The 20,259-nt window shown below is 33.3% G+C and overlaps 1 protein-coding gene across 3 annotated transcripts; it reads right to left on the bottom strand.

Annotated features, from left to right (window-relative positions):
• Positions 1-2,008: 2,008 nt before the first annotated feature.
• LOC128227947 (putative polypeptide N-acetylgalactosaminyltransferase 10) lies at positions 2,009-18,868 on the bottom strand. Of its 3 annotated transcripts, XR_008259877.1 has the most exons (13): positions 18,811-18,868; positions 14,412-14,585; positions 13,110-13,327; positions 12,150-12,316; positions 11,654-11,845; positions 11,176-11,353; positions 10,809-10,926; positions 10,069-10,179; positions 9,615-9,836; positions 7,928-8,035; positions 6,812-6,955; positions 3,130-5,878; positions 2,009-3,084 (listed from the first exon to the last, which is right to left on the bottom strand). XR_008259877.1 is itself a non-coding variant. In XM_052938917.1 (12 exons), the coding sequence occupies exons 2-12, from the start codon at positions 14,577-14,579 to the stop codon at positions 5,714-5,716; spliced, it is 1,791 nt and encodes a 596-aa protein (XP_052794877.1). In that variant the 5' UTR covers positions 14,580-14,585; positions 18,811-18,868; the 3' UTR covers positions 2,009-5,713. The 3 variants fall into 3 exon arrangements, 2 of the variants coding, with proteins under 2 accessions (XP_052794877.1, XP_052794878.1); XM_052938917.1 differs by having other exon boundaries at positions 2,009-5,878; XM_052938918.1 differs by lacking the exon at positions 7,928-8,035 and adding an exon at positions 8,752-8,859 and having other exon boundaries at positions 2,009-5,878.
• Positions 18,869-20,259: the final 1,391 nt, after the last annotated feature.

Genomic DNA, 20,259 nt, shown 5'->3' on the forward strand with positions numbered 1-20,259 from the left:
GTTGTGATTTTACTGACTTGCAGACAAAATTGAATCAAAATCTTGGCGTAGAAACAGCTATTTTATACCGTCATCCTGTAAGACTTACATGAAGTATACTTAAAGCAAAGCTAATGTTACTTTCTAACACTCTGTTGATTACACTTGGTTTGCTTTCCATCACAATGTTCCAGTTGTTTTTCAGAAATAAATGGATACAGTCCAGGGTTTGACTTTGGAAAATGTAGTAGCAAAATGCAAGTGAAATTTTACTTTGCTCCAGCTCGCACAATTCCGCTAGTTCAGATTGAAAGTAGAGCATTTGATTGTAAAACTGGGCTCTTTCATTAAAGGATACATCATAATGGCTGTGCACTTACTGGTCATAGATGCGAGTGCACTGGTAATGGACAGAATGTGATAGTTTCGCTTTGTTATTGGCTGATGGGAGCGCTTCAGTCTCACAAGGGTGTGTATTGGGTTATACAAAAAATACTGTACATTTCTAGAGGTTCAATGTAGGACCATTATTCACCCCTGAACATCCATCAACCTGTGAATCAGTAAATGATAATATAATTTGCAGACAATGTTATTGGATGTATAATCATTTTGTGTTGTTTTTTAAAATCTTGATAAACTCAGTGGTGGTTACACTGAGTGGGGACAGACAAAAAAGCCAACTCAAGGACTTTTATCTCCTTATGGATGCATGCATTAAAATAAAGCTGCAGCCTATGTATGAAAATGATATTTAATGTCATGTGTCACATAAATGTTGCCAATGTTTTGTTTTATTTTGTGAGTAAGCACTAAAACCACTCGCTCAAGTGCATAAAGTCAACCCAATTTAAGGTCAATGTAAAATTTAACAGTATGTCAAATTGCTGGTTTGGCTCTTTACTCATAATGATTTATTTTAAATAACTGTTACAAATTTTCACAATGTGAATTGCAATATGTGTTTGGGGCACTATGATTATCTGAGACAGTCATTTTAAGTGTCTGCTCCATAACAGATAACTCTTACGTCATTGCAATGATGTGCTGAGGACAAACAAGTTTCAACCAAAGCCTCACAGTATTATTTTCTATTCTGTGCTTTTCCATCCTTCCAAAATATTCAAATGCTGTAATCATGAAACAAAAACATTTATTTTTCATCCTTTATTTTGGATCCCTAAACATCATCGTATTATCTAGCAACACAGTATTGCATATTTCAACAAATGTATATAAATACGAACAATTCTAAAATTTAAATTGTCTAAAACAAGCAATGTACAGTACGGGCTACTGGGTATTTCACACTATACCTCATACACATATCAACAAATATAAAATATGTCTGAAAATGAATTAAGTACGGTATTAAGCGCCAAATGCCTTGAAAATGAGCAATACACCTATTACTGTCCAAGCATTGAATGCTTACTAAGCAATAATAATCATGAATAGATATCTGCCTCGAAAACTGAAATTGTATATATGGTGCACTGTTAATGCAGATTATAAATTGTTTTGAAAGTTTATAATACATTTCTCCTGTTTATGTAAAGAGACTCTATCCTCGGCATAACTTAAAATATAATAACATAACCCCTGATGAAAAAAAAAAAATGTCTTTCTAATTGACATTCTGCAACTTTCTTCCTTCAATTTCTGGCATATTAAAAATAAAAAGATATCCAAGTTGTCATTCAAAATATATACAATGTTTGGTAAAATCGAATGTTGGTGGTGATTTTATCTTTGGTATACATGTATGATAGGAAATGAAGGTCAATATTTTGGTGATTATATTTTGTATATCAATTAATAATCTATTGTTACATATCCTGCCTCTAAGAGCTATTCCAGTAAAACATAACCCACAGGGAAGAAGGCAATTATTTAAATAATACATGGGTGGGTGTCTTGTACATGGGTGGGTGTCTTGTACATGGGTGGGTGTCTTGTACATGGGTGGGTGTCTTGTACATGGGTGGATGTCTTGTACATGGGTGGGTGTCTTGTACATGGGTGGGTGTCTTGTACATGGGTGGGTGTCTTGTACATGGGTGGATGTCTTGTACATGGGTGGGTGTCTTGTACATGGGTGGGTGTCTTGTACATGGGTGGGTGTCTTGTACATGGGTGGGTGTCTTTTTTGGCTTATTTGGACTCTGAAAGGGTAAATTTGCCTCTGTAGGGAGGTGGTATATTTTTAAAGTGCCTTCCCACCGGGGGTTATAAGTTTAAATGGAATAGCCCTAAAGAACAAGCATTACAAAGAATGTTTATTCATATGAAAAACATCTTTACAAAGCTCAATATTACATATGGGTGTACTCGGTACATGTCATAATGGATGTACAGTGTATATCATGTTGAGAGAATGTAGAACAAATTTTGACTTGAAACTGTTCGTTGAACTGGGGCTGTCAAAGGAACCCGGAGAACTAGACACAAGTGGGCCTTGTCATTTGACAGAAAAGAGCACAGTCACATCAAGGTCAAGTTAGCAAATGGTCAAGTCAGATACGTAAAAAGAAATGTGACCGAGGCACTAAATATTGCTACAAAATCCCTATATCACAACACTGACCAAAGTTGTGTGGTCTTTTCAAGTCGAGTTTCCAATCAAGTTTCTTGCTGAGAAAAAACTCTATCCCCGCCCCCATAAATCTGGGCATAAAAATACCTTCAAACCAATGATTAACTATAGTAGTTTATAATAGGATCTAGTTTGTATTATGAAGCACAGGTTAATATCAATCATACACATAATACTTTTAAATGGCACACTACATGTTTGTATGGAGAATAACACCATTACTATGGTTTTCTAAAACAACATTTACAGTTAATTATGATTTTCATATACCGGTTTCCAACACTACATCTTTAAAAATCTTACTAAAACTCAACATAATAAATATACTTTACATGGGAGCAAACAAAAATATACACAGGGAAAAATATACACAGGGATGAAAAAGAATCACAGAGTAGGAAAGGGTCATGGTATAAGAAATAAAGCATACTATAAGCATTACACAATGTATGATATATTTTTATTTGATGTCTCATTAGTAAGGGCAGGGGTGCAAACTTGCCTCAAACCTTCATAACATAACCCTTCAGACAGATGCTTAACTTGCCTCAAACCTTCATAACATAACCCTTCAGACAGATGCTTAACCCATAATCTCTTATCAAGGAGATGCTCGCAGGTTTTACCCAAAGATTGACTAAATAAGCTTACCACCCCCCTCCTCTTATCAATGAGGGTACTACAAATTGCAAACAACCAATTAAATAAGGTTAAGTTACTTGATCAACCTGAAACAAACTTACAGGTACAAAATGCTCAATGCATGGTCTTACTTGTGAAACCCATATCTCACAAAATTTTAGAGATATCATCATGATAACAAAATTATATTTAGACTTTCATTTTCAATCTTCTATCATAAATCTCATTTTAGAATCAGGTTATCATCATTATTTATGGTTTAAAAAGCAACTGGCTGATCATTTGTCATACACTTATAATAAATAGGATGAAATAAACATGTCAGAATAAAATATCTTCAATTATCATACAATCATTAAATTGCTAACACGTAACAAAATTGCATAAGTGTATATGTAAATTGAGGGAAAATGGAAAAAAGTGGAAATATACATAGATCTTTTACTTAAATACCACTTAAAACCCTCTTGGCATTTATCCCTGAAGATCCTTTTAGAGTCTATAAATAAATGAACAACATCGTGCCATTTTGGACCTTCGGGCTTACCTGTTTATTATTCCACATGGTTTTGTTTGGTATTTCAATTAAATAACTTTTATTATGAAGCAATAGTGAAAATAGCATGATGAAATCTCTAATTTGCTAAAGATATCAGTTTTAAAAGTGAACCATGCATTGCCCATTTTAAATTCTAAAATTGACCTCAAACAAGTGATGTCATATTGAAAGTCCATTATTGAAATAACATGCATTATAAGAAAGCTAAATTAAGAAGAGTTTGATGATTCATTATCGTATATTTGACGATCAGGCTATTTGAATTAGACACTTCGAATGTTGGAACAAAAGCCGTGTTTGCTTTGGAAAAATGAGTAATCTTCATAAATTGTCAAGAAAATGAAGCACTAATAACAATGAAATTGGATGAAATTTAAACACATCAAAAATTCATTATTTTTAGTATTTTTTTTATTTATGATTTTATCAATAGTAATAATTATGCCCAAATGCCTAAATCACGCAATGCAGCTCATGCGTTAAATACAGATGAAATGGACACTGAGTTTATATGGTCAAATTTGGATTTCTAAGATTTAATGACCAATGTAATAATGTATGAGAATGTGTATGAAAATGCTTTGATGAATTAATGAACTGTTACATGAAACGTTTTATTAATATTTGATTCATGAACAATATAACAATGTGTAACAGGTACAAGATACCCGCAATCTGAATCCCTGGAGGGAATACATACGCTGTATCAGAGTAAAAATCCATCAGATAAATGTGTCAGCAGTAATAAACTTGTATGGGTTTTTAATTGGTAAGTTTGTTTTGACACTTACAGATTACAAGATATACATTATTTGTATGGTAATAAAGACACAGAAAACACTGGAAAAATTTGTACATTATTAAACTATGTGGTGATACTTTTCGATGCATTATTTACAGTGGAATGTTCAAAGGAGAAATTTAAATACAAAAAATAATTTCTACATATTCTAGTTTAAATAGATATTGTCTGGTATTAACCACACAGAAACACGACAATATACACAACATAATATAGACCATAAATTACTCTAGAGACTAGACATTTGAACAATACAATCACAATAATATGCTCATATAAAGCTCCATCTATAAAGAATTAGTATTATAATTAGATAAAAGTAAGCTTTAAGATCATGTAAGATACCATCCAAAGTGGATATCACAGATTTATTGTACCAACAGGTACATATATAAAAGAACTTAAAATGTCAACACCTAACTCTATGGTTCAGTTAAAAGCAGGTACAAAAGTGGGACAATAAAGATTATGTGTATAATTAAGAAAACCATATTTAAAATCATTAAAATATATTTGAATAAAAATTGTTACACACAAATACAGCAAATGCATTGGCCTTCAACAAAAATGGTGCAATCAGCTATTTAAATTTCATAGTGTACATTAAGTTATCAGAAAACATAAATGAAGGTAGAATGTGTGTTTTATACACATAAAATTTAAAGAATGATATGTCAACATATTTACATTTAAAAACACCATTAAAATTCATAAAGCAGTAAAATCATCATTTTAATCAAGATAAGAAACCATTCCAATTTAATTCTTGGCTAAAATATGTGATCATTACGTATGAAATTCAAATATTTTATTGCTATGTCAGAGTTCTCTTAAAAACCATGAAAACCCTGGCCGTGTAATAGAACTTGTTATGAATCATCACTAATATCAGAACACACCTTCCATATATGTGATAATTTCTGTAGCTTGTGTTAATTTTGTGGGGTCCTTTTATTACAGTTTGGTCTTATTTAGTAAGGTTTATTTGAACTTTGAAAAGAAACATTCTGTAAAACATAATTTCATAACATTCTAAACTTGTAACATAAGTGGACTTTTAAAGTTATTGTGAATATTAAACCCTCACAAAAAGTAAAAACATAATTTCTATACTCTCAATCTCTTGGGGCCACCTCTATGGTTCATTCCAATCTTTTCTGACAGCCGTAATGTTAACATTACTGATGAGCCATTTTTGGGTGTTTGAGTTCTTGTCGCATGGGTTCATGAAGACCTCGCGACTACCCGTATCACAGTCCAGACACTGGCCACTGATTGGATGGAACACTTGCTGGTCGTCCTGGTGACAAGGAAAATATTCTCTATACATTGATGTAAGGAAAAGGATTTTGAGGAGATTTAATTGACACGAGCCAAGATATTGACAACAAACCAACTGTTAAATTAGAAGAAAGTGAGAAAATTATTACTGTACGGATTTTAAAGCACTAGATATAAGAAATGTAAACCTTGAGGGTGAAGAAGTTGAATAATTGTAAACCTTCAGGGTGATGAAGTTTAATAATTGTAAACCCTGAGGGTGAAGAAGTTTAATAATTGTAAACCTTGAGGGTGAAAAAGTTTAATAATTGTAAACCTTCAGGGTGATGAAGTTTATTAGTTGTAAAACATCAGGATGATGAAGTTTAATAATTGTAAACTTTGAGAGTGATGAAGTTTAATAATTGTAAACCATCAGGGTGATGAAGTTTAATAATTGTAAACCCTGAGGGTGAAGAAGTTTATTAATTGTAAACCCTGAGGGTGAAGAAGTTTAATAATTGTAAACCTTGAGGGTGATGAAGTTTAATAATTGTAAACCTTGAGGGTGATGAAGTTTAATAATTGTAAACCTTCAGGGTGATGAAGTTTAATAAATGTAAACCTTGAGGGTGATGAAGTTTAATAAATGTAAACCTTGAGGGTGATGAAGTTTAATAATTGTAAACCTTCAGGGTGATGAAGTTTAATAATTGTAAACCTTGAGGGTGATGAAGTTTAATAAATGTAAACCTTCAGGGTGATGAAGTTTAATAAATGTAAACCTTGAGGGTGATGAAGTTTAATAATTGTAAACCTTGAGGGTGATGAAGTTTTAATAATTGTTAACCTTGAGGGTGATGAAGTTTAATAATTGTTAACCTTGAGGGTGATGAAGTTTAATGATTGTTTATGTTGTTTTAATTACATGGCCTTAGGCCCACATACAATTTGCTTAATATCAAATACTTACAACATTGTATTTGAAGCGCTGGTTTCCACCCATGCCATGGCAGTTAAACAATATCACTGGTGCCTTCTTCACTGATGTGGACGCATCAAAGCATACTGTCCTTTTCTTTGGTCGAATATCCTTATGCCATGTCAACTCCAATTCCTATCAAATTGCAGCAAACAATTTACATAACGTTAACTAACTCATGCAAACAAAACAGGACATTATAACTTTTATAGTTAAACAAAGAAAAGAGATCTGTAAAAGTTTGCATTATTTAGAGATCATAATATTCACAACATTTTATTGTATCTTGCCTAATTTGCTCTGTTTGTAGATAAAGGTAGTCAAAAATTTATTACATTGAAATAATTGTATTTCATTTCATTGAGTAGTTGCTTTTGACTTCTTTGGAAAACTATTTTACCCGCAATTCATACAATACAATGAAAGACTTTAAATTTAAGGCCTGTTATGATAATTTGTAAACTTATGTCTGATATAATTATTACATTACTGTAAATATTACAGCTAACTAAATCTTTCAAAACATTATAAAACTTTTTCAATATTTCAAACTTAATTATTTCAGTACAAAAGCTTCTATGGAAAGATAATGTGGAATAATGTGAAAATAAAAGTTTGAAAGACATTATGTGAAAGTTAAGCATCACGGCCCTATTCATAAAGCAACTTGATGTTGAATTTATAACTTAGTAGAAAATTGCCTTTTTTCTAAGCTGAACTTAAAGAAAACTTAACACAATTATATAAATATTAAATATATATAGTCTAAACTATCTTGTAGGTTAAATTTGTTGATTAAGATTCTTTATGAATACCGCCCCTGATAAAAGAGATAATTCCTTTTGTTGTCTACAAATAGACAGCCAAACAAAAAAATATGACACAAACTGTCATTTCATTTTCGTGAGGTCCTGTTTGCAATTTCTAAATTTTTGCCAATTAAGCAAGGTTAAAAAATTGTCAGGCAAATATTTAATAAATGGAAATCATCAGTAAAATGATTATTTTTTAGATTTTATATTCAAGTCCCAAAAGATTTAACAAAAAATCTGTAATTCAACCATGGCGAAATATAAGCCATCTACAATAAACACCATACTAGCGTACCTGCTCCCCGCCACCTTTACCATCCTTTATACAATCTTCGAGCTTGAAGTTCTCTTCACCTCCCCGGAACTTTGTATCTATACACAGAGGGGCAGCCTTGCTTCTAAACTGTAACACATACATGTACACCGGGTCTACAGAAAGTGCCTTTCAACCAACACTATCATGACTATATGGGAGAAGTGGGACAATCCACATATCACATTTTCTAGCAAATGATTGAGAAAACAAGGAGTTATAGACAGAGGCATTTTGTGACAAGGTCTTGATTTGAACATATTATAGATTTTCTTTTAGAACTAATGGTTGATATTCATCAGTGGAGTTTGAGAAATCATAATTCTTACAAAATCATGCTAATTAAAATATCGAATGATTGATACAACAATTCTTTGTTTTCTCATTCTTCAAACACCTAAAACATATTTAACAACTAGCAAGCAGACTGGACAGCAGTCATTCTGGTCAACAAAAAGCATGTGGTAGCTGATTCACCATAAGCAATTCTTTCCTGTAAGTAAAAAACTATAAAGCTGTAGAGGCCCTATCACAGAGAAATTGTGTACTCAAAACTTCAGCTGGATTATTATTTTTAAATAGTTTCATAGAGCATATTTTACCAGGCAGATTTTTTTATTTATATCCATGTGCGTTTAAACAGTCAGAGAAGCTATTCTATATTTTTTGTATTTTTTTACCCAACACATTTAATTACATTCAATAAGGCCTCTATTTTCCCATATCACAGAAGATACACATGTGACACCAGGGTGGGTATAGCCCCTATCACCAGGCTTCTGGAGGGGTGGGGAGGTCAAGGTCACCTGCTCTCCACCGCCATTCTTCTCGGACAGGCAGCTCTCCAGGTGGAGGTTACTGCCGTCACTATTGTACCTCGTGTCTACACACAGCCCTGCCTCCTTGTTCTTAAACTGCCAATGCAATTTTCATTACAAATCCTCTCAGATAAAAATGTAATTAGAGTGTAAAATACAGCAAATGGTAGATTTTTAACAGGCTTAAGCCGGAAAACCAAACTTGGTTGAGGACATGGCAACTTGCCAAGGTTCCGAAAAAAAGCACTATATGAATGTGAATTGGTATGTTAATTCAAAGTTTTAAAAACTAAATAAGAATGTTATGACACTGGACCTATGAAAACAAGGATTTGTATACATGACTGAAAACAAACCTTGGGGAAACTCAAAACTTTGAGTAAGTCAGTCCTCGGATCTTCCAGTTTATCACCAGTTTACAGTACTAAGGCATTAGATTTTATCATATGACCTGAGGCCAAGCCATTTTCATTTAAATATTCATTACAATTAAAACAATGAAAAGACCTTTATAGCGTGTTAAGACAATCACAGTCATGCATATTTATTTGCATTCAAACATTTTTTCTCTAAACCAAACATACATGTTTTATAATTTTAAAAGTCAAGTCAGTTAAGGGATATGCAATACTGACTTAGATTTCTTAACCAGATATCAGAAAGAGTGGAGAACTGTGATTTAGAGTGAGACAACACATAATCCTCTAAATGTACTTGCAATTATGCAGAGTTAAATGATATTTTAGGGCTCTTTTCATATTATATACAATAGTTCAATAAACCTTCAGAAATTATGTTTAAACTTGACAATTTACCATCCTAATATTAACAGCAAATTTTGATCATCTTACCTCTCCGCTGGCAATGGGAGGGGGTTCAACTGGTGGGTAAATCTTTACAAGGTCAAAGGCCACCTCTTCCATAAACCACTTGAAGGGCTTGCACTTCAGACGTTTTCGAACCTCCAGCTGGTCTGTTAGGTCTCCAGTCTCAATATTGCGGTAGTGGGGTCGACGTTTGTACAAGAACTCAGCATACTCGTCCATCCACACCTCTGCAACACGGCGGTAGTTCTGGAATCGTGAAAACAACATAATTATTTATTATGCTATACGGTTTACATTCATAAGGCTTTGAAGGTTATTTTTTGTTTAAAATTAACTTGAAACTGGTAATTAAAGAGAAAACAAACGGATAGAAGCATTTACAAGTCTACAAATTCATTTGTATACCACATTCAGTCTAAGTACTATTAAAAAATAGGTTGTTTTATAGTCCAAAAATTTACGGCAAAAAATTACTTACCCTTCCTACAAAGTCACCGACCCCAGGGTTGGGGAAGGGGGCAAACTTTCTGTAGATGTGGCCTATCCTGGAGCATGGAGCATCCACCATCTTCCCTCCACACTGCCAGAGCTGACAATGCACAATACAGTATTGTAACCTACTTCAGATTCCAGTAGATTCATAAAACAATATATTTGTATTAAGAACTTGTAACTTGTGACACAATACAGTATAATAGACCTTTGGTCAATTTGGTGCCAGTATTAACAGAAATAAAAAAGTTAAGTAAATCTCACAAATCATTCTTTCAATAGCATTATTTTATATAATAACAAAATAATAACATGCATTAATAAAAGTTGTTTATAAAGATAAAGCATCATCCAGTTCATGCAGGTTTTGGAAAATAAACATCTCAGGGACAAACACAACTAATACACCATCTTCAAATTATGTTAACTTATACTCCAAATTCTTTAGTAATTACTCAATTACTAAAATATTAAATGTGTTTACTATGCTTGAATAATTTTCTCAAATAGATCAAACTGATCAAGATTTGCAATAAAAAAATTGAACAGTTTTTTTAGAGCATGAAATATTTTTGGGTAATTACTGGAGATTTTAAAGTTGTACTCAGCTGTTTATTGCATATTTAATGACCTTATGAAGTTAACACTCAAAGTTTGTTAAAAAATATTAAAAAGATATCATGCATTCATTGTCTTCGCTATTTCAGCCAAAGTAGTAATTCCTACCTTAAATGAGAGTTCATACTGTTCCCCGCCCCAGATGTCGAGCCCGGGGTCATAGCCGCCAAGCTCCCAGAACCACTTCCTGCTTATGGCAAACAATCCGCCTGCCATTACTGGAGAACTGAAAAAAATAGGGCAAAGATAATTATTATGTTTATAATAAATATGGTCATCGTGGAAATAAAATTGATATTTACAACAAACAAAACATTGGAAATTTAACAACAACAGCTGATAGATTATTCACACAAACATACTCTGGTACAGCAAAAATTGTCAACTGCATTATCACTTTTTCTTACAAGAAAACCAAACTTGAATTTTGTTAAAAACAAGTATTTAAAGTAAAGTAGGCATTGTTTTCTCATACTTGAATGGCTCAGCTGGATGTTTCAAGTCTTCAGGCAAGAGAGGTAGACGTTTATAGAAGAACTCCCAGTCAAACGCCCCTCTGGCCCCCTCATCCTGGGCTCGATAGTTGAAGTTCTCGTAGTCTATCACATCAATGAATGGGCATACCACTGTTCTATAATCCTCAGCTATAGGATCTATAATAACACAATACATGTACATGAAATGATCACCTTACGAAAACAATAAAGAACGTTATATTTTTGCAGTAGCTGCTGCCATTACTTTTATCTTAGTAGACAATATGATTAAATATAATTGATGTATTCATTTCTAAGTCAAAGGAAGGTTGTTCCTTCTTAACTATATACTATATACATATCCTTTTTGTCATCATGAACCATCATATGAGTTTGTTTTACATTCTCCCTGATAATTTGAAAACCTTGACCAATCTTTATACCAGTTAACAATGACTTTCACAGCAAATAACCAACCTAACAATGGTGGTAAATAGTTGATATTAGCCTCTACGTGAGCATCTAAGAATAAGATGACATCTCCTGTGGCATGTTTGGCCCCCAGGATGCGGGTCCTAATCAACCCCTCTCTCCTCTCTGCATGAACAACTTTCACCCGGCCATGCCATTGTTTAGCCACATATTCATCTAACTCATCTTTTAAAAATTCTGAAAAATATACAAATTAATAATGAATATATGTTCCTTTAATAGTTGTAACAATCTCACATCTCAGGGGATGGAATAGACCATATACATAGGTGAATAAATGAGACACTATTCACGACAGGGACTGTTAATGTTTTTTCCATTCATAGGATTAATAATATATATTTATAATATATAATCCCAGACCGCCATATATTTCATTCATGTCATAAATAAACACAACAAGATAATATTTGTTGCTCGCAAAAGCAGATGAAACGTCTAAAGCACAAGATGTTGATAATGATTTTTGTATTAATCTTACTTTTAGTGCTAAAATCATCAACAAGAATAACTTCATGTAAGAGGTTTTCAGGGGCTCTGTCGATCACACTGTAAGTGAGTCGTAGCAGGGTTGTCCAGTGTTCATTATGGAATGGGACAACTATACTGCAGTTGGGTAATTTGTTCCAATACTTCTTGGTTTTACAACTGAAAAACAAATAACAAATTTTGAGTATTTAAGTTTAACTCTTCTTTTCAATCATCTTTATCTTTTCTTCTTGAGGCACGGTCAGTTGACCTATTTAACTTCAGTTTAAATACATGTACAAACTTTAAAGTCATGGATCAAAATCAATAATATAAAGATAACCTACTTTTCCATGATTCAATATTATTACAAACTACCTGTACTGTCTGCCAAAGGAAACATGAAACACCTGCGTTCAGTAAACATGTTTAGTTCCCTGCTAGCAGTGTATGCAACAGGGATACAAAACAAAACAGTTTGCATTTGTTAGGTAAATGCTAGCCCTCGTGATTGCATTGGTCTATGTCACTCACTATCTTGTTTTGTAACACATCTATGTACTTGTGAACTTGGTATGCACAATAATTGATTGACAAAATATCAGTCAACAGAACTTTTATTATATATTGTTATCCTTAGCTTCTTCTAATGACCTGCCTTGTAAACACCCAATTATGGCTGGTGAACTGTTACAGGCAATCTTCATTGTTTTTACAAGGAATACAGACTCATTGGTTCAAGAGAACTATCGATATATAAAATTAACTCAATCACATCTGTTATTGTGATAAAACTGATTTGCCCTAAAGAGCATGAAGCAAAAACAGTTGGCAAATAAAATAGGATAAACCCATTTTTTTCATTTTTCATTTAAATATATTGAAGAGGATTGATATATAGGATGATACCAATCTTTGCCAATACCTATATACCTAAACAACAGATGTCATATTAATTGTAAAAGGTACTTACTCTGGATGCCTTATATCCTTCAAGGAACGTTGTAAGGAAATTTTATCACTAGCAAAAGCATTAAAGCCATTAACTTTGTAAAGGTCATTTTTCAGTTTCTCTTCGGCAGCAGTGAGAATAACAGCAGACCCCTGCTCCCCTGGTCCAACCCTCGCTGTATCTGCTGATATCTGTTTGTAGTCATGCCAGTCTATCTTCTTTAGTTCACCAGAACTTTTCTATGGTGTGACAAGAGACTGTGTTAGTGTGTATTGAAATTCAATAATTTGAAAATGTCCAAACAAGGCTTTTGTCGCAATAATCAGAGGTCAATATAAGCACAAGCCCTTAAGCCCTGCACCAGTAGAGTGATTGCAAGGCTAGTTCAAAATCAAAATTTTACATAGCAGAAATGTTACAATTTTTGTTGATCATTAAGTCGTATTTCATTTATTTTTTAGATAGAGTACAAATAAACACAAACATGTTCATCTTTTAATAATGTAACATTTCTATGCTGTTTATATCAGTATAGTTAAAGCAAGCACACACACAACTATCACGCACATGAATGCACATATTTCACAAACACACAAACACTCACAGACTACAGTGATGTCCCCTAAACTTAAATATTCATAGAGATAACCTACAATATAGATTAAATTTTTGTTAGCCTTCCTTTGACTTTGCAATGTTATTGCCACTTGTGTCTTAAAATAGTTGATAACATTAATTTCAGTGTTTTCGTTTTTTTATTACGATCATTTTTCAACACTATTTGCTCTTCTGTTTTAATACTTAGTTTTCGTTACATCATACACGCATTAAACTTTAAAGGATAGATTTCTATTATAACACTTGGTTGAGTTAATATAAAAATACATAAAAACAACAAGGAAGTTGCAAATATTTCTGTTTCTGTTCTTACATGCTATTCCCAATAAAGCCTCACATTTATTGATTATGATGTTAATTTGTTGTTGAAGTAATTAAACTACCGGTATTTAATTTGTTCCTCAACTGAAGTGTTTCATAGCACTCCCAATATAATTGTTCTATGGATTCAACACCTGGATGGCAAAATGTACATAATCTACAGTCAACAAGTTTGAACTAAAAAAGGTCATGTATTTGTTGTTACTCTCAAAAGGAACTTGTAATAAAACTGCTTAAGATGGTGTCTACTATTGATTTGTATATATTACCATTTTTTATTAAATATGGTGTCAAAATTACAATATTGCATGTCATTACATATCAAACTGCAAGTATATTTCAAAACCCAGAAAAGTGAATGTATTCATTACTAGTACTACTTACGTCCGGTACAACATCTCTTCTCTCTACAGGTGCCTTTGGGAGACCGGTATCCACATATTGATCTGTACGCCGAGAACCAAACAGAAACTTCATTGCAAGAGGGCCTGCTGCTAGAAATATAACAGCAGCGACAACCAGCTTGAGCAGGGTCACCGAATTCCTCCTCATTTTCCCCTGGAAGAAGCAAACCAAAACTATTAACTATGATTAAGGCAATAGACAAAATCGTAGAATATCGTTGCATTAAAAAAGAGTGATGATTGGTCAAAGATCATTTGATCTACAGGCCACAAGTTCTTGAAACTTCTTAAGCTTAACAGGCTAAAAGTAGCTTATTTCAATAAGTCAAATACATGCTTGAATTGGATTTTGATTTATGAAAATGGTTTATTGTGATTATCATAAAGGTTATTCCTATCTTAAAGATGCAATCTTACTCCCAGATAAGATTTACTACTTTTAATAATATTGTTTTAATATTCCAAAAACGATTAATAAATGTCGAAAACAATGGTTCTTATGAAGAATACCGAGTTTAATTTGAAAGAAATGAGCATAAAACACGGTATTTCTACCTTATGAGACTATAGTAGACCACAGTTAATCTTTAGCATTCACCAATCATTTAAAAAAATTTCGCTTTCTGCTTTTAAAAACACGGTTATAATCTTGTTACCGCTATTACTAATTAATATTTTCCATAAATGCATTATTTAGTAAGTAGTTAAAGGTTTATCAATCAAAATTGATGTTTGTTATACATGTGTATGTATTGATTTTGAATAAGAGTGTCACTTTAAGTATAAAAACTCAAAGTAAATATTACTCAAGTTATTAAAAGACAAAAATAGTCAGATAACAAGGACTAATGAATTGCATCTCTTTTGAATAAAGTCTTTTTTAAGTTGTTGGTGAAAAAGCAGTAAAAAGAACAGATTGAGATACTAGCTTATCTGCTGGGTGCAATAGCCTTGTAATTAAATCTATCTCTTGGTGAATGTATGTTTAATGAGCAGATACATAATATTCCAAAGTGGTTTACTACATATCACAACATAAAAATTGAATTGTTCTTAGTTGATACAAATTTATTTTAGCTTGATAATGAAGATGGATGTAGGCTGATATGATTCACTCTCAAGTAAAGTGATATGATTCACTCTCAAGTAAAGGTAAGTTTTATATTGCTCATTTTTTCTCCCTGTTCATCCCGACTTATTTGTTTAGTAAAGCAAAATTAAATAATAAAGTATCGCTGTAAATATATGTGCATACTTTAAACCAAGTAATGACTAACTTGAACTTTGGTTGTCGTTATTACCACTTTTAAATGGTTCAATCAGAATCTGTCAGGGAATCCCACCCCTGTTTTGTTTTTTTACATAATCTTTTGTAGCCTGATGTGATTGTGATAAAATCATGTAAAAAGAACCTAAAAATCATTCACTGATAAATAAAACAAAATGTTGTAAGACAGAAGTTATACAGTACACTCCATGCGGAACTACCACTTTCCTCGGTGGCGTTTTTAATTTATCGCGGATTTCCGCAGAGTACACAACCTTTTTCCTCGCTTTATTTCGCTGAGTTGCACCGAGTTAATCGTTTTCTATGGAGAATTTTATTGCCGGTAGCGCCAGTGATCGTATCAATTTATTGACCTAATCGCGGAACCCCGCGTTTTGTGCATAGCTACTACAGTACATTGCTTCTGTTAAAACAGTATTAAATAATTAGATAATTAATTTTTCAAAGTAAGTAAGTTTCTTTTTAAAAACAATTATCGAAAATTTACATATCAATTTTCATAATGAAGGTGTTGAGAACTTTGTAAGTGTGAATATTTTTCGGTCATTATTTCTTAATTTGCATTTTACCACTTATTAATTAATCCGTAGTTATCAATGGTTCTAAACTTATTTATTACGCATATAAGTGTAAATCCTTCATCAAGTTAATTAAAATCCCATTAAACACCATTTTATACATGCATTGAAATTAATAACACATTCTATCGGCTTCAGATCAAACAGTCACACTGTGTGATGTCACATAACTCACAGTTTTACCCACGAGGATCTCATGGAGAGCATGTATGTTGTTATGCAGGATTAATGTGTCTGAGTGGTGTTTTCGAATGTAACTTAAGTATTGCATATCCAACTTTAATTCATCACATTAATTAGTTACCTATATCATTGAATGTGTTGACTTTTATTAATGACTCAATAAGTATAACTGTGCATAATTGCTTCTTACAGTCAATAAGTGTGGTACAAGTTTTAAAGTTTTATTGGCAGATCGTTTTACAAAAATGTCATGTCTTTGTTTTCTTAATCCCTTGATTGCCCTTGTTGTTTATTTAATCCTTCAATAAATATTCCACACTTCCTCTTTCTACATGCAATACATCGTTTAGGATGGGTATTTACTAATTAACTTGTCACAGTGGTGTATACGGTTAGGTAATCTAGCCAGGATAAAAGATAAAAATCCATCATCTTCCGTCTGTGAAACTTGGTAAGTGTTAAATTAACGATTGATGTCCTTTGGGTGTCCGAAAATTAGGTACGCGAAATAAATTATTTTTATAAATAATTACGGGTGTAGCAAAAATTATCAAATAAATTAAACAAAATTTGATACAGTGGGAGATTCTTATCGGTTTTCCTCCGAGTTTCGCGGTGTTTTTACCTCCGAGTAACGCGGCGATTGTAATTATACGGTCCACTGATCAGCCTCGGTGGGTGAACGAGTCAAAACGCCGAGGAAAGAGGATAATGATCAATTGGATGTCGTGTCCGCGATGACTAAAATCCGCCGAGGAAAACGGAAAGTGGTAGTTCCGCGTGGAGTGTACTGTACAATCAAGCTGTCTAGAATTGCCCATGCCTTTCTCAATTTTAACTTGTCCCTGTTTCAGACAAACTAAACCAGTACTAATGAAAATTTTAAGGGTTCCAAACCAACCGGGCAAGAGGCAGACACCTTTCCACAAGACTGCTCTTAAAGTCTGTATCTTTCTTAATTCTAGTTGGTATGACATGGTAAGGTTAAGAATCAAACCCAGGTCCACCTAACCAAAATGTTCTAAATTATTTTTTGTTATGTTCCCTAGAAACAGTATCATAACATCCAAAAGAAAATTCAACCTTGAGTATCGAACAAATTATAATTGTTATGATAAGATTTTCCTTCTATTTGATGAAGAAAACAAGAGCACCGCGGAGTGGGTGCCAACGCTCGTCTGTTTTTTTTCCAAGTCGAAAAGGGGGGATAACTCAATATTAATTAAAGGCAAAATTATATGACCTGCTATAAACATGCATAGTGTTAATAGGAACACGTGTAGCAAGTTTAATGTGAAAATGTTGAACGGTTTTTGAGTTATGAGGTAAGGTTAAAGTTTTTGGACGACGACGACGACGCAGACGCAGACGCAGACGACGCCGACGACGCCAAGGCTATCACAATAACTCGACTTTTTTTCTTCGAAAAACAGACGAGCTAAAAATACAAAAAATATGAATTTTTCTTTTGCACTATGCTGTCTCATGACAGAATCAAGTTGTTTGAATGTGAGTCTATATTATATAAGGCACAACAAATGAGCAATACAATGATCTGTTTAATCATATGAATAAATAATACTGTATGCATTAAATATTACCATTTGGAAAGACCCGGCCACATACTTGTACTAAGGGAAGACAGCCCTTGCTTACCAACAGATATTGAGTCACTATTAACCTGGCAAAATTTGCAATTAACTTTAAAAGCAACAGGCATTTTCGGATTTTCACATGTGTATTGCGAGTGCTTAATTTGAGCACTGATGTAATATGTTAATTTTGTAGCAATTATTTTGTTGCCTAAGAAAACTTTTTAAGTAGCCATAAAAACTCTCCAACTAATGTTAGTTTCAGTTAACCCAGGTGCTTAGATATTTGTCCATTATCACACCACTTTTTTTAAGCACACCTTAAATATTTATCCAAATTTTTATAAGCATAAACAACAGCTTTAATGCTGATTAATGGTTTCCTTCACTTGTCTCAAATCCCTGTGTATTATTTTCAAAAATGCAAACAAGCATCATTGCATTGAACAATCAGGGAAAAATAAAAGATAAAAATATTCCACCATGATATATGTCAAAATTGATAAGTAGATCAAAGCTACAGCACAAATGTACACAAAAAAGAGATAGTGAGAGTCGAATGCCAGTATACATATTACAACTGTCCGATTTACTACTCCACTACTGTATCTTAGTTAATAACGGATGGAGAATCAAGCACATACTTAAACGGTGAAGCTTAAAGAATAAGACCTAGTTTCCAAAAGTACTTAATTTCACATACATGTTGAGAAAAGTTAATAGAAGTTCATATCTTACCACGTAGAGTTGGATTGTGAGTGGGGTAGGGCTCGTTACAAGATGACGTCCCGAAAAGATCTGGAACTAGGTAAAACGGTCCGCTCAACATCGGTTAAAGAAATTCACGGGTTCGTTTAGACTAGTACCCTCATTCTCTTTTCTTCAAAGATTTTTACTAAAAAGTAACGTAGGGTACCAGTCTAGGTTCTTTACAATTACGTTTACCTTATTTTATTATTAAAAAGCGGTGAGATAAGCTGAATATATTTGCTTTATTAAATATGCTAGGGGATTGAGCATACTTTTAATAAGAAAGGAAGACATATTTAAAACCAAATATTTTTTTTTAAATTAAGTAATGTACTATTTATAAGATATATTGTCAAAAAAAACTTCTATGTGATATGTGTCATATATGATACTAGTACTGGTACATGATTTAAGTGAAATTAGTGAAAAGAATCAAACAAAGTTATATTTCAAGAATGTGATAATTATTTATAGGTTGTTAAAAAAGTTGATTGTGGAAAGTAATGTAATTAATCGCAATCACAGTACTAGTATGGCTCATCAGTACCTTGGACCTATCAACAATAGAGGCTGGACACCAACAACCAAGGCTACTGCCACAAGACCATTGCACGCCCTACATTTGTGTATGCACGGTCAACAATCCGGGACCCTACTTCAAAGTCCACCATCAAAGACCTTGAGCAAGTTCAGATTTGTAGTCAACGACTTTATCATCAAGGGCCCTTAGTTTGTCAAGAAAATGACCTCTAGCCAGAAACGCTTGAAAGTCGTCCAAATCACAACAGGCTACAACTGCTACACACGAGCTAATGGATATAATAGCTATACCTACCATTTATCATGGGTACAGCCGGATCACCGCGTGAGAGGAAGGAAACTGGTTCTTCCAGGAGCACCGTGACCACACGAACACGTCTTCCTGCGCACCTCCACCAAAAAAACGTTGAAAGACTAGAATCACCTACCGTCCAAGGTCACATCGGCGACTGCCCTGGACGACTTCCATGTTTCTCCTCATGGCGCCATCATAAACACCAAACATGTTGACAATTTAACACCACAGTAATTTTAATTTTTATATATAATATTTTATCACCATCATTATGCACACTAGTAAGTTCGCTGAGCTTAATACGGTCTTTTTAGATCCAAGCAAAAATTTAGAAGCTTTAGGCGCACAACGCCCGTTAACTATTATTTACATGTACAGAACAGTGCCTTATTTGGGAATATGTCATAAACTTAATAGAATTTTGTGGAATCTGTTACACTTACATAAATTTTATTATCAGTCGGCTTTTAAACGTGTGTTGTTGTTTGTTTTGTTTTTATTATAAGAAAATACCTCCCCATTCATAGAAGCCCACGCGCTTTGTGTTAGGCGTGCTCCGTTGTATTGCTCCGTGGCTCATTGATTTTTCCTATGTCGCGCGT

The sequence above is a fragment of the Mya arenaria genome, chromosome 3 (genome assembly GCF_026914265.1).
Source record: "Mya arenaria isolate MELC-2E11 chromosome 3, ASM2691426v1".
Classification (NCBI taxonomy): Eukaryota; Metazoa; Mollusca; class Bivalvia; order Myida; family Myidae; genus Mya; species Mya arenaria.